Below are 25,685 nucleotides of genomic sequence, written 5' to 3'. Positions count from 1 at the left end.
GCAATATTTTAAGAAGTTGCTAGACAGCTTTAAAAACTGGATTTTTCTACATTAAAAAACTCTATTTTCAGTTATTCCTAAAACATAGAAAATCCAGCAGCACTGAGCACATATTCTTAGAAGGTGACAGGAGGTGGGAATGGTGTGTTCCCTGCTCCTTCCCCTCGGGCCGTGTTTTCTGCAGTTTGCTGCACTCCTCACTCTATGGTATAGCCCCTCAGCCTGCCCCATTTCTGTCACCTGTCTGGCCCCCATCAACATGCATGTTTGCAGCCCAGAGTTGACTGGCTTCCAGGTCAGGGACCTTTCTACACCCACAGTTAGAACTCATCTTGTCTTTTTGCCTCCTGCTACCATTTTGCCTCTCGGGAGTTCTCCCCCTTCTCTCTAAACCTGTTCAAATCCTGTCATTCCACAAGGCCAGCTCACCTCCTCCCTCCTATGGGAAACCTCCCTGCCTGCCGCTGGCGGAGTTTTCTCCCTCCCTGAATTACTAAAGCACTCCAGGTTTGTCTGTGGCTTTGGGGCCATTGCATGTCATTGTGTTTGTCAGAGCTGTGTTTAGACGGCCCATCCCCCAGGGCCAGGGCCTCACTGTGGCTGACACACAGCGCCTTGCTCACTATGGACTGTGGGTTCTCAACAAATCTACGACAAGAAAGGTGTGTAGAGGTGACCCAGGGCCTCATGCTATAGGTACCAATAGGAGGGCCTCTCCCTAATGTGGGGCAGGGTGTAGCTGATAACTTTCCCCAGCAGCTCTGAAGACAGTTGTTTCCCTTTTTGTCACCAGAGCCACTGTTTAGGGGACCCATCTTTAATGTGGGAAAATGCCGAAACACAACTAAGCTCTGGGACATCATGGTGGGCCGTGGGTGTGTTCCCTCCGCTGTAAGTGATTTGATCTGTCACTAAGGTCATTCAGTGATACTGCTTTAAGATCAGATACAGAAGAGAAAGTGAAATAGGACTTCAGTGAAATTTAGAGTATTTCCATACTTCTCATTCAGAATGTTAAGTACCAAGCTACAGGATTCTCTACTTGGTACCAGGTGCTGTCTTTGCTTCCCAGGACTCTCCCTCCCAAGAGCCTCTGGGTCTCTGTGTTCTTCTCACCTGGGTTTTGTTTCAGCCTCACTGGCATTCAGAACACCTGGGGCGCATGCTGAGCTGGGAGCAGGATGCCTCTCCTCTCCTATGCCTCTGATAAATCAGGGTGGGATTTCTGAGAAGCAGCATAGGTTGGTAAAAAGCGCAGATGCTTAATGACTGTTGTGATGACTCAATCACTTGAGGTTTTCCCCAACCCTTGAGATCTGGGCTTTGTTTGCATCAGCTTTCTGGCTTGCAAAACCAAGCTCAGGGTTTCTTATCACGTGCCCTTGGGTAGTGAGAGTGACCTTGAGATGCCTGGCATTTTTTTTCTTTACTCCTGTCAAGCCCCTTTGAGAGGGAAAGGAGCTTTGCTTCCCAACTTCTGGGACAGAGGGCGAGTGTACTCCAGGGCAGCACTGTCCAATAGCGCTTTCTGCCACAGTGCAAGCGCTCTCCACCTGTGCTCTCCAGTGCAGTAGCCACTGGCCTCGTGTAGCTATTGAGCACTTGAGATGTGGCCATTGTGACTGAGGAACTGAATTGTATTTCATTTTACTGTATTCAAATGTGCTTACCACATGTGCTTACCATATGGGACAGCCCAGATCTCAGGGGCTGGGGAAAATGGGTAAGTGCAATACCTAATAGAGAGCCGTGCACAGTCCTAATGGGAAGATGCCTAATTGAAGATGCCTACTGTGTAGGGCAAGGCTCTACACTGCTATGCAAGTCAAAGCCTGTTTGGCCAAACTTGGCTGGCATCAAAACGTTTTGAATATTTGCAGAAAAACCCATTGCTGTGCTGTTCTGAGGAGGGCATTAGTTACTAATCGTTCTTTCATTTCCTTTAAAAATAGCAGACACCAAGCTCTCTTAGTTGTGATTTAAGGACCCACAGTGGTATAGCTTGTGAGTGCAGTCACCTACCGCATAACAGCATTTCAGTCAACAGTGGACTGCATATATGACAGTGGTCCCATAAGATTATAAGACCCTATTTTTACTGTACCGTTTCTATGTTTAGATGCACAAATACTTCCCACTGTGTTACTGTTGCCTACATTATTCTGTATGGTAATATACTGTCCAGGTTTATAACCTAGGAGCAGTAGGCTGTGCCATACAGCCTGGGTGTATGGTAAGCTAGGTCATCTAGATTTGTGTAAATTCACTCTGTGATGCTTGCACAATGATGCTCCTAGCCATCGAAAGGTCATTCTTCAGCTTTATTATCATCAAAGCATTTCAACTTGCTGTTTCTACATCATCAGCTTCTATTAATAGCTACATGATTGTTAAGTACAAATATGAAAATTATGTTGAGAAGTACAAGATCTTTCTTCCGTTAGGCAGAACCGCACAGATGAGATCTAAAACATTCACATTGATAAATACTGCTTTTGAAGTGGATTTTTCCCCTTAAGAGCCAAGCAAAGGATCAAAACAGAAATTCTCCACAGAAACAGGAATAAATCACTAGAGAGGTTGTTTCTGGAATTTTCCTGCCCATTGAGTGCCTACCCATGGAGCTAATGTCAGCAAGGATAGTATATCATATTCCTTGACTTCCTCAGTATACTAGGGTCCTCACTTTTGTGTTGTAACACACACACAAGAGGTTGAGTACTATTACTGAATAAATGCACTTTAGTAGGAAGGAAACATTCAGAAAGTCAGCCTCTCCTGGGAAGCCAAGACAAACAGCTCTTGGAGCCAAGACACAGAGAGGCCACACCCAGGGAATGCCCAGGTGTCCCCAGTGTCTCCATGCACACCTTTCTCTCTAGCTCCTGCAGATGCTTCTTAGCCATCCCTGTGGCTCGAAGGAGTTGGGTTGCAGTGACTCCTGATGAAGTGCAAAATTGCAGGACTCTCTTAAATGCTCTTTTATTTTGACATTTTAAAATGCTATTCTGAGAGGTACAGAGAAGACTTAGGTAACAGAAGAGATGAGAAATAGCCAAGATCTCCTTTGAAGTTCAGATTCCAAGTTAGTGAGGTCTTACACCAAATCCAGCTGGCCCTTATTCCCTCTTTTCAGGACTAGATGTCTTTGTTGGCAGGAATATTAAACTAGACCCACGCTGACTGCAACCATGAAAGGGGTTGACTCACTCACCGATAGGCAGGCCTCAGAGGTGGTTTGATGCAGGGATGTGGTGATTTTACCTAGAACCCTGTTTTCTTATTCTCTTCAGCTCTGCCCACCATGGAGTCAGCGCCGCGTCCTAAACTCAGCCTCTCTTCAGGGTTGTATGGTGGCCACCGGTAATTTCCGGTGCCACACTTCCTCGGTTCAGAGGGAGTGAAGGGGACGTTCTTGTTAAAAGAGCACCTTTTCCCAGAGCCCCCTTAGTTCTTAGTTGGACCACGTGTCTTCTCTTACGTCAGTAACTGGGGCTAAAGCAATGCTGATGCCCTAAATCCCATGGTGGAATCAGGTTTTCCATAGACCTAGAGCTGTGAAGGAAGATGTGGACCCCCAAATAAAGATTGGGGTAATCACCCAGCAAAGAGTAGCTCTTAGATAGGGAACTACCATCTCCCAGCTCTATCATCTGCCAATCTCCCCTTATATACTTACAGATGCAGCTTTCTGCTAGAAAGTAGAAAATTCTCATTTTTTTGAAAGATTACTTTTATGGCTTTGTGACTATTAATTCTCCATTGCTCCCCCCACTTCTTTTCCCCCACTCTTCTTTTCCTTCCTTCCTTCATTTCCCTTCTTCCTCTGTCCCCATCCCTCCTTCCCTTTTCCTCTCTTCTCCCCTCTTCTCCTCTATACCCCTTCATCCTGTTTCCCCTTTCTTCTCTTTCCTTCCCTCCTCTCCTCCTAGCCTCTCCTTCCCCCTCTTATCCGTCAGCCCTTCTCCATTGATGATCTAGTTGTTCGTTCAACTTAATCTAACTGGTGGGGTACAGTTAGGTTTCTTACTAAATTAAATGCCTTCATATCCTCCCACTGTCCCCCAGGAAGAAGAAATGCCAGAGGTAGAAATTGACATTGATGATCTTCTTGATGCAGACAGTGATGAAGAGAGAGCTTCAAAATTACAGGTAAGCAGTTTTCAAAATTCTAATCATGGATACTCGGGAGTCTACTTGGGTCTCCAGAGCTTGGCATGAACTGATTCCGCCCTGTGGTAGAGTTGGCACCAGGACCTGGGCCATGGCTGTTTGCAGAGAGGAAAGCAATGGGCTGCTAAGTGTTCGCCCTCTTAAACTGCCTCTCTGAGGATGAAGCAGCTCTTGACTATAGTCCATTCTCAAAGTACCTTATGTGTATAACTTTCTCCAGCCCCATTTTCTTGGGAGAAACAGCTGGTTCTGCTTCCAAAGATCCACTTGCCAGGGAAGGGAATTGATACCCCACAGTTGTATGAGAAAGAGAAGGACTGAGCTAGCACTGGAATATCCAAGCCCAGGGCTCCAGTATCACAGTTGTGGACTGTATCATTCATGAAATTAATTTTTAAATATGATTGCTTATGACATAATTCTATTTAGTAGACGATCTCTTCATAGACAGTGTTCACCTCATAGCATTCCAGTACAACGATGGATATTGAGATGTCTAGTATTTCTTTAGTGGACAGCAATAAAGTACAGTACTTATTTCCCTTCCCACAGTAGGTCAAATCTATCATTTTTAAATCTACATTTGGGAGTTTCTAAAACCAGTTGACTTTTGACTTGCCATTGTTCTTAATGTCCGCTGATAATTACTGTTAATGGCTGTTGGTGACCACAAATGGCAAATGGCCACTACGGCAATCAAAGGGCACATTTTAATGTATTAATGTGTTTAATGCATTAGTCATTACTAGTGTCCCTTGAGTGGTGAACAGTCTCAGTTATGAAAATTAGTTCTTCTTGGTAGATTTAGCTGGGAGACAATTACATCCTAGTTATAAAATTTTAAAAAGATAATGCAGGTATCAGTTCTATAGAAAATGTAGTGACATAACAAAGTTTTCTTAACATTAAGAACTTGAAAGGAGTTTTTAAGCTATCATCACCCCTCAACCCCCAGTTCCCAGGTGAGGACCCAAGCTGGTTTATGGCTACATTGCACTTAAACCCTTTGCTTTCTGAGTGCAGTGTGGGTGCCACCGTCTTGCACAGGCTGGCTCAACTTGAATATCCACCAAGTTGGCAGCCAAAGAAATGGTGTGTGCATGCGCGTGTGCACACAGAGAAGGCAAAAAGTCATTGACCAGAGGAGTGGGTTTGAAACCATTTGAATCTTGCCGGGTTATATCCAGTTAATTAAAGGAAAACTGGAGAGGGGGATTTGGTTCCTGTGGAAGGCCATCCTGGATTTGAGCTACTGAGTTAGTCCAGATCTCTCTGAAGTCTACAACCCAATGGATGCTTGAGCATCCCTGTCCTTCTTTAAAAGAAACTGTTCCTCAGCAAGGCATTCAAAACCTGGTCAAGGGGCCCGGCATGGTATCTCATGCCTGTAATCCCAGTGCTTTGGGAGGCCAAGGCGAGTGGATCACCTGAGGTCAGGAGTTCAAGACCAGCCTGGCTAACATGGCGAAAACCCGTCTCTACTAAAAATACAAAAATTAGCTGGGCGTGGTGGTGTGCACCTGTAGTCCCAGCTATTCGGAAGGCTGAGGCAGGAGAATTGCTTGAATCAGGAGGCGGAGGTTGCAATGAGCTGAGATCGCACCACTGCACTCTAGTCTGGGAGACAGAGCGAGACTATGTCTCAAAACAGACAGACAAACAAAAAAACCAAAAAAAAAGAACAAAAAAACTGGTCAAGGGTTATGTTTTGTTTTCAATGCTATGGTAGCAATAAATAAATAAATAAATAAATAAATAAATCTTTTCCTGTTCAAAATATTTTTTCATGTAGCACGTATGTGTGCAGGCTGAAGAATTTATGAAGGTTAAACGTTTTATATCTTCAGACAACCAACTGGTGCTGAAATGAAGTGTATTTCTAGATAGCATGAAATCTTGCTTTACCATTATAAAATAATACTATGAATGTAAAATGATGTTTAATTTTGTCTTAAAAATAATACTGAATTTTAAGATAATAAAACTGATCTTCTGTGTGTTTAATTCTAGGAAGCTCTTGTAGACTGCTACAAACCAACAGAGGTAAACAAATCACTTTTCCTAAATGCCATGTTTGAACTGGTTTTTATTACATCAATTTGTCTATTTTTAAAGCAAACCACAATAAGTGGATTTGAGTGTGTGTATACCAATTAGCAATTATTATCCATGAGTGCATATGTTTGAATAGCTCTAACTTCATTATTTCTAAGCCTAAATGTGTCTAGTTCAGAGATACTTAAAATTAATGGAGCAGAGTGTGTTGCTTGTGTTAGATAAAAGCCAAACTTCAAAGGAAATTGTAAAAGGATTTGAAATCATTTTAGTAAAAGTTTTAGGTTTATAACTGGTTTATACATCCTATTAGTTTATTGGTATGTATTTTTTAAAAGCTTAAAGTCAGCTCTGTCTTTCCAAAGAGTTACCTTTATTGGGAAAAAATGCTATGCTTTGTTTAGATATTTATGAAGTATAATGTATAAACATTAGCATAAAAATGGGTATTAATGTGATTAGACTAAAGCATTTAATGTAGACTCTCATGACTGATAGCACAGAGTAGAAATTAAGGTTTAATCAGTTATGAAAATAGTAGCAAGAGAAGTACTTTGTTCCTGTGATAAACTGGAGAAATTATAAGATCCGTCAGATGTTTTGAAGTCTATTTGTAACATCAAAGCCATAGTGGTAAGACTTCTGATTTTTGAAGAGATCTAATTAAAAGAGGGGAGGAAAGCATGCTTTGACAAGTATCTGATTTCAGTGACTTGGTTTGGGACTAGTTACCTATTTGAGCTTTATTCTTCCAACCTCCAGCTTTGATTACATCTTGCAGTCATAGAGATTTTTAATTTTAATTTTAGCCATCAAAATATATGCTTTTAGACCAGGCTTGGTGGCCCACACCTGTAATCCCAGGCCAAAGTGGGAGGATCACTTGAGCCCAGCAGTTCAAGACCAGCTTGGTCAACAAAGCAAGATCTCATCTCTTAAGAAAAAAAAATTATACATATATATATATTTAAGTTAATGTAATACAAATACATACTAATACATCTGAACCCTCCCCCCTAAAAAAATTCTGAGGCTTATTTTAAAAAGGTAACAGTGACTTTCTCCACCTTTCAGGCCCCTTCCCTATTTTATATTATATTTATGTATTATATTTCTATATTTTAATAAGCAACATTTTTGTACTTTTTGGCTGCTTCTCTTCCCTGCTACTTGCTCTTTTCTTTCTTTTTTTTCTTTTAGAGGCAGGGGCTCATTCTGTCACCCAGGCTGGAGTGCAGTGGTGCAGTCAGAATTCCCTGCAACCTTGAACTCCTGTGTTCAAGCAACTCTCCCTCCTCAGCCTCCTGAGTAGCTAGGACTGCAGCCATGCATTACCACACCCAGCTAAATTATTTTTATTTTTATTTTATAGAGACTGTATCTCACTATGTTGCACACACTCATCTTGAACTCCTGGCCTCAAGCTATCCTCCTGCTTCAGCCTCTCAAAGTGCTAGAATTACAGGCATGAGCCACACTGTGCCTGGCCTACTTATTCTTTTGTTCTTAAATATGCATTTACTATTTTTTTTTCATTTATTGACTTTAGGAGAAAGATGATCACTCTCTCACTCTCCACACAATTCCTTTTCATCTATACCCTCATCAAAGTTATTTAACAGTATTTTGTTAAATTAGTAGTCGAGGTTTATAATACTATGATTTAAACAGATGTTTTTCACTGTTAAGCCAACAGTAAAATATGATCATGGTTCCTTTTTGTATAGCCTTTTGTTTCTCTTGGAGTTGACAATCCTTGTCATTATTATTATTATTATTAGTAGTAGTAGTAGTATTTTGAGACATGGTCTCGCTCTATCACCCAGGCTGGAGTGCAGTGGTACAATCTTGGCTCACCGCAACCTCTGCTTCCCAGGTTCAAGTGATTCTTGTGCCTCAGCCTCCTGAGTAGCTGGGATTACTAAGCCTGGCTAATTTTTGTATTTTCAGTAGAGACAGGGTTTTGCCATGTTGGCCAGGCTGGTCTCAGACTCCTGGCCTCAAGTGATCCACCCACCTCGGCCTCCCAAAGTGCTGGGATTACAGGCATGAGTCCCCGTGCCTGGCCATAACCCTTGTCTTTAGTTTTGTCTAATACCAATTGGTATTTTTTGTTGAACTCTCTAGTGTGTTTGTCAAACATGCAATATATTTCCTGACTGCTCAGACACATCACTACCATCCCCCTAGCCCCAGACTTTTCTCCTGGAGCCCCTATACAACAATCTGGAGAAATTTTTCTTTGTGTTTATGTTTAAAATTATTCTGCTCTCTGCATCGTCTCTGTTTTCTTTGAATCTTACCTTTTTCTGCCTATTTTCATGTCTTTGCTGATTTTTGGTAGCATAGTCACATTTGAATACGGGGAGACAGTAAGCTGATTTGCATTTGTGTGTATAAGAACAGCTTGTTTTTTTGTTGTTGTTTTTGAACAGAGTCTTGCTCTGTCACTCCAGGCTGGGATGCAGTGGAGCCATGTAGGCTCACTGCAAACCCTGCCTTCCGGGTTCAAGCGATTCTCATGCCTCAGCCTCCTGAGTAGTTGGGATTATAGGTGTGGGCCACCATGCCTGGCTAATTTTTGTATTTTTAGTAGGGGCGGAGTTTTGCCACGTTGGCCAGGCTGGTCTGGAACTTCTGGTCTCAAATGATCCACTTGCCTCAGCCTTACAAAGTGCTGGGATTACAAGAAAGAGGCACCGCACCCGGCCAGGGCTGCTTGGTTATTGCTGAATCTCACTATGGAGTGACCACATTGCAAGCCAGATTTATTTTCTTAATCTGTTATGTGTGGAAGAGGATGGCTCCTCAAAAATGTCGATGTTTGGTTCTTTTTCTCTGGAGAGAGTCAGGATTTTTAGAGTTTGACCCTCAAATTTCCTCCCAGAGAGGAGAAGGCAGGAGACTTTACCATTTAGCTCTCTGGGGACTAAACCTTCTTTATTTATAGGTAGCTGGGGAATTAATATAGGAAAGTGATTTTAAGTTGTGTGATGGGTTAGACAAGAATAATAGAATTGTAGTCAAGAAAAATGATGAATGATGCAGATGAATGAACATGTAATATGGGGGTGGAAGGGGTTGCTGCAGAGAGGAAGCCCCATTGGCCACTGCAGACATGCATTCACTCATTTCATCAGGCCCTTTTTCTTCAGTTCTCCACCTAAGTGAAGAAATTCATGCTTTGGTTATTCGAGTGAGAAAGTTTGGACTTGCAGATTTCTCTTTTGCCCAGCTTCACAGCCAACAGTGAAAGGCACTGCATTTTCTCATGGAAATGAGCCCGTTCTCTCCCTAGTTTTTGTAATGTTTGGGGAACCAATATTTACATTAGTTGAGAGCCATGCCATTCAATGAAAATGGTGGGTCTTGTCCCCGGAGCAAAAATATTTCTCATCTGGTTTCTATACAGAGGGTCAGGAGATGAAAGAATATAATATTTGAACACTCTTCAGAGTTCTGAAAGCAGAAAAAGGAGCTGGAGTCTCTAAGTGAACATCTCTGTATTCTTTTTTTAGTTCATGTTTCTAGGAATGGAAATGATGTAAAATGCTGAGGAATTTCATTCAAGTTCCCTTATCTGTTAATGGATCGTTTCAAAAAGGCTGGACACTTTTGCCTTTGAGCGTATGTTCCTAGGAAACAGATTTTACTGGCACCTGGATTGTGATAATGACAATCAATACCTTATTTTTTCCAGAGCTCTGTAGTTCACATTTGTACTAACATACATTGCTTTATTTAATCCTCACAATCGTCGTTTCAAGTAGAGAGGGTTTGGGTAGCTTGCCCGTAATGTCAGAGTCGTGAGCAAGAGAGTCAGGACTCAACCCAAGTTTCTGACGCCTAATCTTGTACTCTTTCTTTCCAATCTGCTAGTTTTCCTAAGCTACTTGATTCAGCAAGAGGCTTAGAACTTTATAGGACTTTGCCTTATCTGAACTAAATGCCTATCAATTAAGGTGTTCTTTTCTAAGTAGGGATCTCTAAAGGTGCTGTTTTTGATCAAAATTATTTTACTAACAACTGTTATGCCACTTGGAAGTTAGAAATGTAAGGAAGATGTCTTTGCTGATTTAGGTACTTTTATTTTATAACCCCTCATTGCAGAGGTAGGGTGAGTGGTGGAAAGAATACTGGAATTTGAGTCAAAGTCTTATGCCAATGCTAGCACCAACTCTATGACTTTAAGCAATGTTCTCAACCTCTCTGAGTCTCCCTTTCCTCCTCTATAAAATGGGGGTAATACTAACCATCTCTGCTCATATTTGTAAGGATTATTTGCTATGATAACTTTTTAAAATTATTTTATTTTTTGAGAAAGAGTCTCACTGTGTTGCCCAGGCTGGAGTGTGGTGGCACAATCACAGCTCACTGCAGCCTCAGTCTCCTGGGCTCAAGCGATCCTCCTGCCTCATCCCCCCAGGTAGCTGAGACAACAGGTGCACACTACAACACTCGGCTAATTTTTGTTATTTTTATAGAGACAAAGTTTCTCCATGTTGCCCAGGCTAGTCTCGAATTCCTGAGCTCAAGCAATCCACCCTCCTGGGCCTCACAAAGTGCTGGGATTACAGGTATGAGCCACCAAGCCTGGCCCACAGTGTTAATTTTAGTGATGGTAACAACAGCAATGATAACCGCTAAAAAATCACTAGGCACTTAATAGATGCCAGGCAGTGATCTAATCATATCTCATGTATTAACAGATTTAATCTTTTTTTCCAGAAAAATGTTAACATTTGTTAAATTCTTCATAATTTTTAAAAGAAAATTTTAAGTAGACTTTATTATTTAGAGCAGTTTTAGGTTCACAGTGAAATTGACTAGAAGGTACCAATTTCCAATATGCTCACTCCCGTCCACCTCACACATGTACACAGCCTCCCCAGTTGTCACCATCTCCCCACAGAGAGGTACATTTGTTAGAACTGGTGAACCTACATTAACACATCACTATCGCCCAAAGTCCACAGTTAACATTAGGATTTACTCTTGGTACTGTACATTATGGATTTAACTGAATTCATAATGACATGTATCCACCACTACAGCATCATACAGAGTAGTGTCAGTGCCCTAATAATCTGTGCTCCGCCTAGTCATCTCTCCTTCCCCCCAACCCCTGGCAACCACTGATCTCTTTATTGTCTCCATAGTTTTACCTTTTTCAGAATGTCATATAGTTGGAATTATACAGTATTTAGCCCTTTTATTTTCAGAATAGCCATAGCATGAAAATTTGTAGCCTTTTCAAACTGGCTTTTTTTTTTTTTGAGGTGGGATCTTGCTTTGTCTCCCAGGCTGGAGTGTAGTGGCATGATCTCTGCTCACTGCAACCTCTGCCTTCCGGGTTCAAGTGATTCTCCTACCTCAGTCTCTCGAGTAGCTGGGATTACAGATGTGTGTCACCACACCCAGCTAATTTTTGTATTTTTACTGGAGACTGGGTTTCGCCATGTTTGCAAGGCTGGTCTTGAGCTCCTGACCTCAGGTGATGTGCCCACCTCAGACTCCCAAATTGCTGGGATTACAGGCATGAGCCATCGTGCCCAGCCCAAAATGGCTTTTAAAAAATTTGATGTCAACATTTCGCAGCTACAGACTGGCTTCTTTTCCTTAGTAATACGCATTTAAGTTTGCTCTAGGTCTTTTCATTGCTTGATAGCTCATTTCTTCTCAGTGAATAATATTCTATTGTCTGGATGTACTAGAGTTTATCCATTCATTCACCTACTGAAATACTCTTGGTTGCTTCCAAGTTTTGGCAATTAATGAATAAAGCTGCTATAAACATTCCTGAGCAGGTTTTTGTGTGGACATAACTTCTCAAGTCTTTTGGGTAAATACCAAGAAGTAGGATGACTGTATTGTAAGAAGAGTGTGTTTAGGTTTTGTAAGAATCTGCTTAACTGTCTTCCAAATCAGCTGTACCATTTTGCATTCTCACCAGCAGACAGTTCCTGTTGCTCCACATCCTCCCCAGCATTTAGTGTTGTCATTGTTCTGGATTTGAGCGACTCTAATTGGTGTGTAGTGGTATCTCATTATTGTTTTAATTTGCATTTCTCTGGTGACATATGATTTGGAGCAACTTTTCATATGTTTATTTGTCATCTATATCTTCTTTAGTGAGGGGTCTGTTAAGGTTTCTGGTCCATCTTTTAATTGGTTTGTTTTCTTTTTGTTGAATTTTAAGGGTTCTTTGAATATTTTGGATAATAGGCCTTTATCAGACATGTTTTTTGCAATATTTTCTCCCAGTCTGTGCTTCTCTTTTTATTCTCTTGACAGGGTGTTTCACAAAGCAGGAATTTTTGTTTTAATGAAATCCACCTTATCAATGTTTTATTTCATGGATCATGCCTTTTGTGTTGTATCTACAAATCATTGTAAAACACAAGATCATTTAGATTTTTCTCCTACATTACCTTTTGGGAGATTTATAGTTTTGCAATTTACATTAGGTCCATTTGAGTTAATTTTTGTGAAGAGTGTAAGGTCTGGGTCCAGGTTCATTTCTTTGCACGTGGATTTCCAGTTGTCCCAGAATCATTTGTTGAAAAGCCTACCTTTGCTCCTTCAAATCCCTTTGCTTTTTTATCAAAGATCAGTTGATATTTATGTCGATCTGTTTCTGGGTCTCTATTCTATTCCAGTTATCTATGTGTCCATTCTTTCACCAATACCACACTGTCTTGATTATTGTGGCTTCAAGTATGCTTTGAGGTTGGGTAGTGTGAGTCCTCCATCTTTGTTTTTTGTCCTTCGACATTGTGTTAGCTGTTCTGGGTTTTTTGTCTTTGTATGTAAACCTTAGAATCAGTTTGTTGATATCCACAAAATAGCTTCCTGGGATTTTTATTGGGATTTCATTGCATCTGTAGATCAAGTTGGGAAGAACTGACATACTGACCATATTGCATCTTCTTATCTATGAATGTAGAATACCTCTCCATTTATTTCTGTCGCGATATCCTCAAGCTTAAAGATTCTTTCCTCAGCTGTGTGCAGTTTACTAATGAACCCATCAAAGGCATTATTTCTGTTATAGTATTTTTCATCACTAGCATTTCTTTCTGGTTCTTTCTTAGAATTTTGATCTCTCTACTTACATTCCCCATCTGTTCTTGCTTGCTGTCTACTTTATCCATCAGAGCCCTTAGCATATTAAACAGAGTTGTTTTAAATGCCTGGATGGATAATTCCAACATTCCTGCTGTATCTGAGTAGTTCTAATGCTTGCTCTGTCTCTTCAAACTGTGTTTTTTTGCCTTTTACTTGTGTTATAATTTTTTTGCCGACTGAACATGATGAACTAGGTAAAAGGAACTGCTGTAAATGGGCCTTAAGTAGTGTGGTAGTAAGGTGTGAGGAGAGGGGAAGCATCCACAGTCCTGTGATTAGTTCTCAGTCTTGTAGGGAGCCTGTGTCCTTGAACTGTGAACTTCACAAGTGCTTCTCAGTTCACCCCCATTCCCCTTTAGGTAGAATAGATAGCCAGAGCCAGCTGGAGTTTGGTATTTCCCTTCCCCCAGGTCACTTAGGTTCTAGTAAAACCATGTCAGGTTAGACTCTGGTTAAATAGTTTCTCCTCAGGACAGATCTTGTTGAATAAACTTTTAGACTTTGAAAAAAAAAAAAAGATGAAAAAGAAGGAGAAGAAGGAAGAAAGAAGACGAGAATGCTCTGGTATATTTCAAAATGGTTCCTTTTTTTTTTTTTGAGATGGAGTCTCGCTCTGTCACCCAGGCTGGAGTGCAGTGGCCAGATCTCAGCTCACTACAAGCTCCGCCTCCCGGGTTTACGCCATTCTCCTGCCTCAGCCTCCGGAGTAGCTGGGACTACAGGCGCCAGCCACCTCGCCCGGCTAGTTTTTTGTATTTTTAGTAGAGACGGGGTTTCACCGTGTTAGCCAGGATGGTCTCGATCTCCTGACCTCGTGATCCGCCCGTCTCAGCCTCCCAAAGTGCTGGGATTACAGGCTTGAGCCACCGCACCCAGCCTCAAAATGGTTCCTTTTTATCTCATCCTGCTGGAAGTTCAAGGGAATTCTTCTCCAGTGTTCACTGTAAGGACCTGGTAGAATTCTTAGAGGTGAAGCTCATACAAAGGTCCTACAAAGATATGCTCCTACCTCTGCCCGTGACTGGATCCCTATGGAATTTTAATCTCTAAAACTTGTCCACTCTGAGACTAGCAATTTGTCGATTCCAGTTCAAGTTTTTCTACTCATCTTTTGGTTCCCGCAAAGGTTGTTACTTGTGAGTTTCTCTTCCAGGAAACTCTGTATTCACCTGTCAGTCCCTCTACTTCTGGGGCATTTGTTTGCTCAGTGACCTCACTTCCCTTGTGGATCTAGGAAGAGTTAAGGATTTTTGAGTTTGTTCAGCTTTTTTTTTTTTTTTTTTTTTTTTGAGACGGAGTCTCGCTCTGTCGCCCAGGCTGGAGTGCAGTGGCCGGATCTCAGCTCACTGCAAGCTCCGCCTCCCAGGTTCAAGCCATTCTCCTGCCTCAGCCTCCCGAGTGGCTGGGACTACAGGCGCCCGCCACCTCACCCGGCTAGTTTTTTGTATTTTTTAGTAGAGACAGGGTTTCACCGTGTTCGCCAGGATGATCTCGATCTCCTGACCTCGTGATCCGCCTGTCTCGGCCTCCCAAAGTGCTGGGATTACAGGCTTGAGCCACCGCGCCCGGCCTTGTTCAGCTTTTTACTTTTGTTAGGATGCAGTGGCGATTTCCAAATTTCTTAGGTACCTGACTGGAAACAGGAAGTCTCATTTAATCTTCACAACAAAGCTAATAGATTGACACCATTATTGTCCATTAAGGAATTTGAGGCATAGAAGTGTTCTGTAATTTGCCTAAATTCCCACAGTTAATGAGTGGAGACATCAGGGTATGTATTAAAGCATATGACATAAAGCTTCACACACAGTAGGCCCTTAGTATGCTAGTTGAATCTGATTCTGTATAAAGTAATGCTTCCCTGTCACATGTAAATTTGCAAAATGTCCAAGTTTACCAATAATGATATTCTTGGATTATTAAATTTAAAGAGTTGACTTTAAAGAATCTGCTAACTTCCCAGAAGTGATATTGTTTTTGGTGTGTCACCTTCTGTCATATACTTCATGAAGTCTATGGCTTCATCCTATATGGGCCACTGATCAATAGGGAAGGGACTTGTGTGCCCCCATTTTGATTCATATTCATTTTCCCCCCCAAATCCATAGCTGACCTGACTGATTCATAGTCAATCTGTGAACTATTGTCACGTAAATCTTCCTGATTGCTGGGAAACACAGCAGTATAATTGTGGGCACCTCACTAATGTATAAGTGATTGATTAGTAAGAATGGTGATTTCATTTTTTTTCCTTAAGTAAATGCCATTTCTAATGTAGTGAATATTAAAATAGATCTGACTTAAGGGTAGCAAAAGGATGTTTCCATATAATGCAAGAGGCAAAAGAGTAATTTTATTTTGGATATTACTTGTATTTGCATGATCAGTAGTGTTAGCCTAGTGGGCATGGTAAAAATCAGAGGTAGGGGTCTGGAAGCCTGCTAAGCAGACTTGGGAGGAGCTTCTTTTCCTTTTTCTCACTTTCTTTGCAGTTTCCAATTTTGGGATTACAAAATAGAACCTCCATTGTACTGGGAGGATGAACAGAAAATGGATTTAATGTGGGCTTGAGGGCATCTGCCTTACCGTCTGTTAGGGGAGTTGTCTAGTCAATGAGCTTTATAAAAAATCTCTTTTGGTAGTTGAAGATACCTATGCCATTACTCTGATAAACATTCAGTTTTCTTTCCATGCGTTTATTTTATTTTTTGAACTAGAGGTTTTGATAGAACCTGTCATTGTATCAAATTATACAATGACATCAAAGCCTATACATTGACAGGCATCCATTCATCTAGAATGACTAAGTCTGAGAGTAGGTGGCAAGAGGCATTTCTGGGTTCCAGTAATCTACCAGGTAATGGAAATGTCATGGTCACGCACTGGTGCCAGAAAGCCATGTGTGATCTGGTTTGTAAGTAGAAATTGAGCAGTGTTTTCTAAAAGGCAGGCCTGCTCTGCTGTTCTTCTCATATTGGCAGTAAGAAGGCAGAGTTTCCTTCTGCCATGATTTCATGGCAACTGTGACTTTCTGACTAGCTTTGGTGATGGCCATTGTCAACCATTTATTTAGCATTCAAACTGATCTTTTAAAATCATTGTTCAGTTTATGGATGCAAGGAGGTACATTCCTTCTGCATTGAGCTGTTTACAGTGCAGAGAGAATATAAATGATGTTTACAACACAGAAAAACCATGTGGTGACTGAAAGAGACACAGCTTGGTGTTTTACAATCTTTTCTTTATTCATTTGCTCAACAAATGTGTATTGAATATCTGTGTGCCTGTAACTAATCTAGGAACTGAGACCTGGCAGGGAACTTCTACATCCATTTTTAAAGCAACCTCTTGGAAGGCCACAGTAAACTGTGGTGGGAATTTAAATGCTCAAAGAATATTTAGGAATTAAAGGACAAAAATGTCAGGCTGTCAGCTTATTCGATGGTTCTCTAAGTTAGGAACCAAATTGCTTGACAGAATGTGCTTTTTAGGGCATCTGCACTTGCTAGAGGAAACAGTCATATTATTCATTTCAGTGGATCTGAGTGTGTGTCCATAGGCAGGGGAACTCTTTTCTTATGTCAGACCCATTTCATCTGGCCTCTCATGGGGTTTCCTGGAAAAAGTCTGCAATCTTGGGCTGGAATGAGGAACACAGCTTGAATGCTAGATTCCTGAGTTGAAAAGACACCTTTAAGAAGTTGTCGGCCGGGCATGGTGGCTGACGCCTGTAATCCCAGCACTTTGGGAGGCTGAGATGGGCGGATCACAAGGTCAGGAGATCGAGACCATCCTGGCTAGCATGGTGAAACCCCGTCTCTACTAAAAATACAAAAAAAATTAGCTGGGCGTGGTAGCGGGCGCCTGTAGTCACAGCTACTCAGGAGGCTGAGGCAGGAGAATGGCGTGAACCCAGGAGGCGGAGCTTGCAGTGAGCCGAGATCGCGCCACTGCACTCCAGCCTGGGTGACAGAGTGAGACTCTGTCTCAAAAAAAAAAAAAAAAAGAAGTTGTCACATTTAGAACAATGTTTCTGAATAGAGAAGGAATTCAGAAAGACAGACCAGAATCAGATGAAAACTACATTTTAGTGGTTGTAGCCACTGGCTACAAAAGCCTTATGATGTTTTCGTGTCATTGGGCAGGCAAGTATTAAAGGATTGAAGTTTATTAGCCAGAAACATGTGTAGCTTTACTTAATAGCCCAAAGGATTTTGGTCCCATTATTACAGTTGCTCACATACTTTCATTAGGACTCTATGCACCGGACTTCATCTGCTCAAGGTAAAAGAGCCGTAGATGCTGGAGCTGGAATAGGACCCACGTTTGAGTCCAAATCCTATGCTCTGTCAACTCCTCACTGCCTTTTTCTGAATTTTTACTAATTGAGCACAAGCTCTACTTTAGAATATTTATAAAGCTGATTAAGATTATCTTCATTGAGGAAAATCAACCCAGAAATGTTAGGTAAGCTTGCTGAAGACGTGCAGTCATGAAGCAAAACTTTGCATTTATTTCCTGGCCTTCGTTCAGCACTCTTTGTAAAGTTAGGGAACTGTCCAAAAGACTGCTGTCACTTCTGGCACCAATTACTAGTTCACACGTCCTCAAAACCAACTTCAGCTTCGATCATTTTCAAGAAGAATTCAAATTTTTATACTCATGATTCTGATTCACTACAGGGAAAGGCTATAGTCAAGGGAAGAGACAGATGGGACAGAGTCCAGGAAAGTGCAAATGTGAAGCTTCCACGTTATCTCCTCCCTGTGGAATGGACAGCATTCTCTTAGCAGTGATGCGTGACAATATGCAGAAAGTATTAGCAATCTGAGAAGCTAACCTGAGCCTGGGTGTCCAGAGTTTTTACTGGGGCTTGATCACGTAGACATAGTTGACTACCCATGTGGCTGACCTTGTCTCTAGCTAGTACTAAATGACCCAAAGTGTCTACTCTAAATCACATTGTTAGACTATCTAACTTGGCACCATATCCCAAGTAAACGAAGATGCATTTTTTTTTTTTTCGGGCAGATATTCTAAGGGCTTAGAACTCGCCTCTCAGGAGGTGAAGACAAATTAAATTTTTCACTATACACTCTTAGAAGCAGGATGACCATGAGATGGTGATAATAACACTAATAACAATGGTGATCAGAAGAAACTAGATGGTAGTATAGTAAAACCCATGTGGGCCTTGCTTTTGGATGCCTTCTTTCTCTTGATAATTAATAATTGTTATTTTTATAAGAGACACAATAGAGAAGGCACAAGCTTTAAAGGGCAGTGGACCCAGTTACCATTTTCAAATGATTGATTGTGATTTTATGGCCTTTTCTTATTCATTAAACTCAGAGTGGCCAACCCTGTATTAAAAACAGCTCTACATTCTCTTCCTATACTTAGACTTATCTAGACAAAAGAAAGAATATAAAATATAGACAATGTGACACATGACTTTAATTTCTATGTCTATAACAGAGTTATAATCAAAAACAAGTCCCCAAAAGTCAGGAAATGGGTTTCTTTTATTTAGGCAAAATTCAGATGTTTGTAGCAAATAATATGCTCCCTCATTGACAATGAATGAGAATCTTGGTGAAGTTATTTATACTTTAGATCCTCAGTGATTTAAAGTGGGAGATATAATTTTGCCAAATTTACTCTATTGATTATTTACTGTGGCTGGATGATATATGTGAATTTTATTTTACATTGCCCAAATTGAAAATGTAAAGATTATGAGACACTGGTTAGTAAGTGAGGGGATAATTAAATGCTGTAGGATTGAATCTAGGGGAGGGTTAATGAACTGTTCTGCTGCATACAAATAGAGGTTGGAATTTGGGTAAAAAAATAAATTAGCCCAAGAACAATGGACTGAATCTATAAAATAGATTAATGGGACTTTTCTCACAGTGGAACAAATTACTATTTAAAGGCAGATAGTCAAGAAAATAAATGGACAACATTGTGTCAGTGGTTTTAAGTTAAAGGAAGAGGGGAAAAACCAGGATGTAGTTAAGACCTTCAGGAATTTATGTTGGCAGAAGTCATTTTAACAACAGCAGCCACAAACCCTTACCCATAACAGATCCATAAACCTCTTTTCAGATAATGAAAAATAGGATCAGTTCTGGTGTGCCCTGCCAGCAAATGAACCTCTCGAAAGAAAAAACACCCCCTGCCCCCCAAGAAGAAGGGGGAAATTAAATGTGTCATTGGTGAGTGATGGTGGGCGATAGGGCTTGCTGTGGAGCTGATTTGTGCCTGTGACTTCTGGGAGCAAATCCCCGTGTCACTCTGAGCTGGGGAACACCCCAAAGCTGAGCTCTTCAATACTGAGTCAACTGCCTGCCTGTTTGGCCTCATCCAGGAGTTTTCAGTGTGATTTTTAAATGCTTAGCTGGTTCTTTGGTTGAGGACATTTTGCCATTTGGAACAGTTTGCAGGTATTATTCTCACCTTTTCCAAGAGGCACACACCACCTGCTCATTTTCCTCACTCATCTAAACTTTGGGGATCTGGAAAGTCTTCCCTTCCCACCACCCTCTTCACACTTTGCCTGATTCCCACCCGTCTGCTAATGTCAGGCTTTCTGGAAGAAGTGTCTGGTAGCTGCTTCACAGGAAACTCACCATGGAGTTGACTCATTTGCTGTAAGTTGGCAGCCAGTCCCCAAGCCCGGGGACCCTGTGAATGTGCACCTTGAAGGAAGTAACTGGTCAGGGGCACAAAGAAGAGGCAAAACATGGGAAGTTGCATGACCCATGTGGATCCCAGCCTTTGGAATCCTCATCTGCTGTTTCTCTCCCCTGTCCCCTGACCCTCTGCATAGGTAGTGGATGAGTTTTTGTTGTTGTTGTTGTTGTTTGTTTGTTTGTTTTTGGAAAAACTGGGTCAGCATCTGGATTTCTTCTGCGCACCCTTTATTAGAGCTTGCGTAATGTACACAATCACTGCCATTGGTGAGACTGTTTCCTGAGCAGGGATTTTAAGCATTTCTTCTTTTGTCAGGAAATACTTCCAATCCAAGGGCTACTGCATAATATCCATTTATCTCGTTTAGCTTTTTAAATGACTCAAAATTCTTAAAAGAAGGACAAAAGTACAAGTAATGCACAGAATAGGGATTTGCACTGATACTGTGATTTCCCCTTTTCCTACTTTCCAATGGGCCCATCTTTTTTAAGCAGCACATTATCATCAATGAGAGGAACAGATGAATTACTTTGAATGACTAACGAAGGCTACCAGATAGCTGGCTGTGGTGATAATTACAAAATGTGTGTCCATCTGCCACTGCTGGTACTGGCTAGAGCAGGTGGGGTGCTGGGGGTGGAATATTAAAGTCATGGGCCCCAAGATGGACTAGTGCAGGAGGCAGAGCTCAGAGTAGAGCGTGGCCACTGTGATACCACGCCCCTGTGACAGGGCCATGTGGTAGAAACTCCAGGGGGAGAAAGGACCTTGTGTTTTCATGGCCATTGCCGGATCCCCTCAGAAACATGTTTGGACTTCTTTCTTTCTTAGAAATCTCTCAGCAGCATGTTGTATAAAGTCAGTTTTCCAAGCTCCCTGGAAATGTTGCCTGTCTTTCTATTGCTTCTTCGATGTCTCCCCTGTATTAGTGTGTGTGAGTGTAAAGGAACATCCTAGGCTCACCCCTCCCCTAATGCTCTGTGTCTTCCCTCACTCCCCAAGTCTGGCTAGCTTCCAGTGCTCGAAGGGGCATGTCTGGAGCCTTCATAGTTGCTGGGCCAGTTGACACTTTGTCTAGTTTTTCTCCTTGATTGACATTTAAAAATTTCAGTGTCTCCTCTCTCATTTTCTTCACTTTTATGCCAGAGTTACAGGAATTATTCGGTTCATTCATACAATCCTTTACTCTGCAAAACTTTGAGCAGCTCCTCTTATTTCTTAAGCACTCACTATGCTAGGAAGACAAAGATGAGTAAGACTTTTGGAATTGTGGGGGTGACAAGTATGCACATGGATTATTTTGTATGCACTGTAACTGTGTGAAGAATATTTTGCAAATTTTCTTTTTTTTTTTTTGAGACAGAGTCTGGCTGTGTCGCCCAGGCTGGAGTGCAGTGGCGCAATCTTGGCTCACTGCAAGCTCCGCCTCCCGGGTTCATGCCATTCTCCCCCCTCAGCCTCCGAGTAGCTGGGACTACAGGCGCCTGCCACCACGCCCGGCTAATTTTTTGTATTTTTAGTAGAGATGGGGTTTCACCATGTTAGCCAAGATGGTCTTGATCTCCTGACCTCGTGATCTGCCCGCCTCGGCCTCCCAAAGTGCGGGGATTACAGGCTTGAGCCACTGCGCCCGGCCAATTTTGCAAATTTTCTTTTTCAGCTTGTGTATTTTGCCCAACATTAGGTGTCTGACATTTATCCATGTTAATACAGAAAGCTGTCGTTCATTCATTTTTATTACTGTACAGTATTTCTTTCTATTCGTATACTGTAATGTATTTATCCATTCTTCTGTTGATACTCAGGCTGTATTCAGTTTTTCGTTATTATGAACAGCGGTGCAATAAAGTAACTATTATTGACCTGTTGCCTTCCTTGGGTACAAGACTTTCTCCAGGAATATATAAGAAATGGAGTTGCTCTTAAATGTTGGCACCAGCATGCATACCCACCAACAGGATATAAGAATTCCCTGTTAAATTCATGATTTCTACACCTGGTATTGCTAAGTGTTAAAAATTTTGCCAATCTGATGCTATTTCATTGTTTCAACAAAATTTTTCCTGACTGCTAGTAAGGTTGAGACATTTTGTTTTCCTACTTGCTTATTGGGTGTTCATGTTTCCTTCTCTGGAAATTCCCATTTTGAAATCTTTGCTCACTTTTCTTTTGAGTTGTTGGTGCTTTTCTTGTTTATTTTTAAGAGTTAATTATATATTCTAGATGACAGTCCTTTGACCTTGATATAGGTTGCAAAGTTATTTTCCCAAACTGTGGAGCTTATTTGCACTTGTGTTATCTGTTGTGTACAGAAGTTTTAAATTTTAATTGAAGCCAAATTTATTAACGACATCTTTGGCTTGTGCTTTTTAAAGAAAGGTTTGTTTAAGAAATCTTGCATGGGCACGGTGGCTCATCCCTGTAATCTCAGCACTTTGGGAGGCCAAAGCGGGTGGATCATGAGGTCAGGAGATCGAGACCATCCTAGCTAACACGGTGAAACCCTGTCTCTACTAAAAATAAAAATAAAAAAAATTTAGCCAGGCATGGTGGTGGGCGCCCATAGTCCCAGACATAGTCCCAAGTCTCAGCTACTTGGGAGGCTGAGGCAGGAGAATTGCATGAACCCAGGAGGCAGAGCTTGCAATGAGCTGAGATTGTGCCAGTGCATTCCAGGCTGGGCGAAAGAGTGAGACTCTGTCTCAAAAAAAAAAAAAAAAGAAAGAAAGAAAGAAAGAAATCTTTCATGACTCTAAGGTCTTAAATATAGTCTTCCTTATATTTTGTTTTGAAAGCTTTCACTTTCACTTTTTTACACCTAGGTATTCAAACCCTCTTGAATTTGTTTTGTGTATGGTGTGAGGTAGGGATCTAATTATGTTTTGTCCTATTGTCCCAGTCCCATTTATTGAGCAGTCAGTTCAGTGTACTCTCACTGCTCTGTAATCCACTTCTGTTGTATGTCAAGTTTCCTTATAAGTAGGTACTACTTCTGGCTATTTGTCTACCCCTGCATTTTGTCTCAATTACTAGGGCTTTATAATAAGTTCTTAATAAGGGTCCAGTAAGCCTACAATTTCCTTATTCAAAGTGTCTTAACTATTCTTGAATATTTGTATTTGACCAGAATTGCATTAAATGTATAAGTTAATTTGGTGAGAGAAGAGATCTTGATGATGATTTGTTCAGGACACACAAAAATGGACACTATAACTTCCTGAAGGGCAGGGACAGGTTGGAGGAAGGGATGGGTAACAGTGAGTTAGTTCACTTTTGGTCATTTGAGACCAATGTTCCCATGGGACATCTCGTGGAGATCTTTGGTAGCCCCAGAAAATGTGGGTCTGGATCTCAGGGTGAAACCAGAGCTAAAGATGAGATCTGAGTCACTAGTGTGGCTGGTAAAAGAGAGTGCCCCAAGGGGCCTGGGAACAGAGCTTTGGAGGCCAGCATTTAATCAGCTGGTGGGTGGTGGGAGTGCAAAAAGGGGAGTGAGGAGGGGCAGTTAGAGACCCAGGTAGAGAATGTACAGCAAGTCTTCACTTAACATCATCAGTAGGTTCCTGGAAACTGAGATTTTAAGTGAAACTACATATAAACAAAACCAATTTGACCCATAGGCTAATTGATATACACAAAAGTTAAGTTCCTACAATGTATTTCTGGTCTCAAAAACATTTCCAAACTTCTAAATAAAGACCCCCAAACACTTCTAACATTAAACCTTGAAATAAATGTGAGCTATATAGACATTTAAGAAAGACTAATAAAATCAAGTTGGATAATTAGTCACCCCATTTGTGGTGAATCTGTGAGTGATAGTGATCATAGCGGTAGTGGGTTAAATCCAGGAACAAATGTGTGCAAAGTGAAAATTGTAAGACGTGCCCCCCTCCCATCCCGTGGTTCCAAAATAATCAGTAACCAGTATGGGAGGCTGGCCAGGCACTTTTGGACTGCATTATTTATTGTCATGACTTTGAGTGGTCATCATATTCTTTATGATTTTTATTTTATAATTATTTGTATTCATATGTTTTCCACCCCCTTTTTCCAGTTCAGTGTTGCTAGTGGCTGGAGCTCATCCTGGCAGCTAAGAGCACACACCAGGCAGGAACCAGCCCTGCACAGGAAGCCACCCCATTGCAGGGCATGCTCACACCTGCACCCACATTCACTCACACTGGAACGTTGTAGACATGGCAATTCATGTAACACACACAGTTGTGGAATGTGGGAGGAAACCAGAGTACCAGGAAAAAACTCAGGCGGACATGGTGAGAGTGTGCGAACTCCTACACAGACAGTGGTTCTGGGGGGAATCTATTTTTTCCCCAACCTTATAACAAAACAATGTGGAACAAACCAATGTTCTTGGAGACCCTGCGGCAGAGGGAAGTAGGCAAGCTCCTTGAAAAACTCTCCCCAAAATTTTACTGCTATACACCTACTAGAATGACTAATATGAAAAATACTGACAACACCAAGTGTTGGGAAAGATGTGGAAGAACTGAAATTCTCGTTCCTTGCTGGTGGGAGTGTAAAATGGCACAATCACTTTAGAAAACTGTGTGGGGATTTCAGAAAAAGGTAAGCATACACATTCCACAACTCAGTCATTGCACTACTGAATATGGGCTCAAAAGAAACAAAACAAAACAAAAGACCATAAAAATACTTGTACAAACATATTCATAACAACTGTATTTGCAATGACCAGAACCCCAAACATTTATTAGCAGATGAATAGATAAATGAATAGTGGTCTAGCTATACAATAGAGTACTACTCAGCAATATAAACGATCAAGACAGCTGGGTGTGGTGGCTCACACTGAAATCCCATCACTTTGGGAGGCCAAGGCAGGCAGATCACTTGAGGTTAGGAGTTTGAGACCAACCTGGCCCACATGGTGAAACCCTGTCTCTACTAAAAATACAAAAATTAGCCAGGCGTGGTGGCTCACACCTGTAGTTCCAGCTACTCAGGAGGCTGAGGCAAGAGAATCGCTTGAACCTGGAAGGCAGAGTTTGCAGTGAGCTGAAATTGTGCCACTGCACTTCAACCTGGGCGACAGAGTGAGACTCTGTCTCCAAAAAAAAAAAAGGAATCCAACTGTGGATGCACACAATAGTATCTAGTATTGGTGAATCTCAGAAATAGAGTGAAAGACATAGAGTGAAAGTAAAAAGAATACATAAGAGGAGCAATTTCATTTATGTAAAATACAAACTAATTTTGCACTAATAGTGACAGATAACTGAGTTTGGGACCAGATGAGCTCTAAAGGGGAATAAGACATCTTCGGTGGTGATGGAAATGTTTTTTCTTTGTTGTGTTTTAATAGGCAGGATCTCATTTTGTTGTCCATGCTGGAGTGCAGGGGCACAATAGTAGCTCACTGCAGCCTCGAAATTTTGGGGCTCAAATGATCCTCCTGCCTCAGTCTCCTGAGTAGCTAGGACTATAGGTGCGCAGTACCACACCCGGCCAATGTTTTAAATTTTTTGTAGAGATGGGATCTCGCTTTATTACCTAGGCTGGTCTCAAATTCCTGGCCTCAAGTGATCCTTCTGCCTTAGCCTCCCAAAATTCTGGGATTGCAGGTGTGAGGCACTGCACCCAGCTGG

At 41.5% G+C, this 25,685-nt stretch overlaps 1 protein-coding gene across 1 annotated transcript in view; it reads left to right on the top strand.

Moving 5' to 3' along the window:
• PPP1R14C (protein phosphatase 1 regulatory inhibitor subunit 14C) overlaps positions 1-25,685 on the top strand; it is a 107,552-nt gene that overhangs the window by 66,539 nt on the left and 15,328 nt on the right. The window contains exons 2-3 of the mRNA XM_030929636.1: positions 4,069-4,152; positions 6,184-6,216. Of these exons, the coding sequence (XP_030785496.1) occupies positions 4,069-4,152; positions 6,184-6,216 (117 nt within the window). The remainder of the gene's footprint in view (positions 1-4,068; positions 4,153-6,183; positions 6,217-25,685) is intronic.

This window comes from Rhinopithecus roxellana, chromosome 4, assembly GCF_007565055.1.
Source record: "Rhinopithecus roxellana isolate Shanxi Qingling chromosome 4, ASM756505v1, whole genome shotgun sequence".
NCBI lineage: Eukaryota > Metazoa > Chordata > Mammalia > Primates > Cercopithecidae > Rhinopithecus > Rhinopithecus roxellana.
The sequence above is the reverse complement of the archived record's forward strand: the minus strand, read 5'-3'. Positions and strand labels throughout refer to the sequence as shown.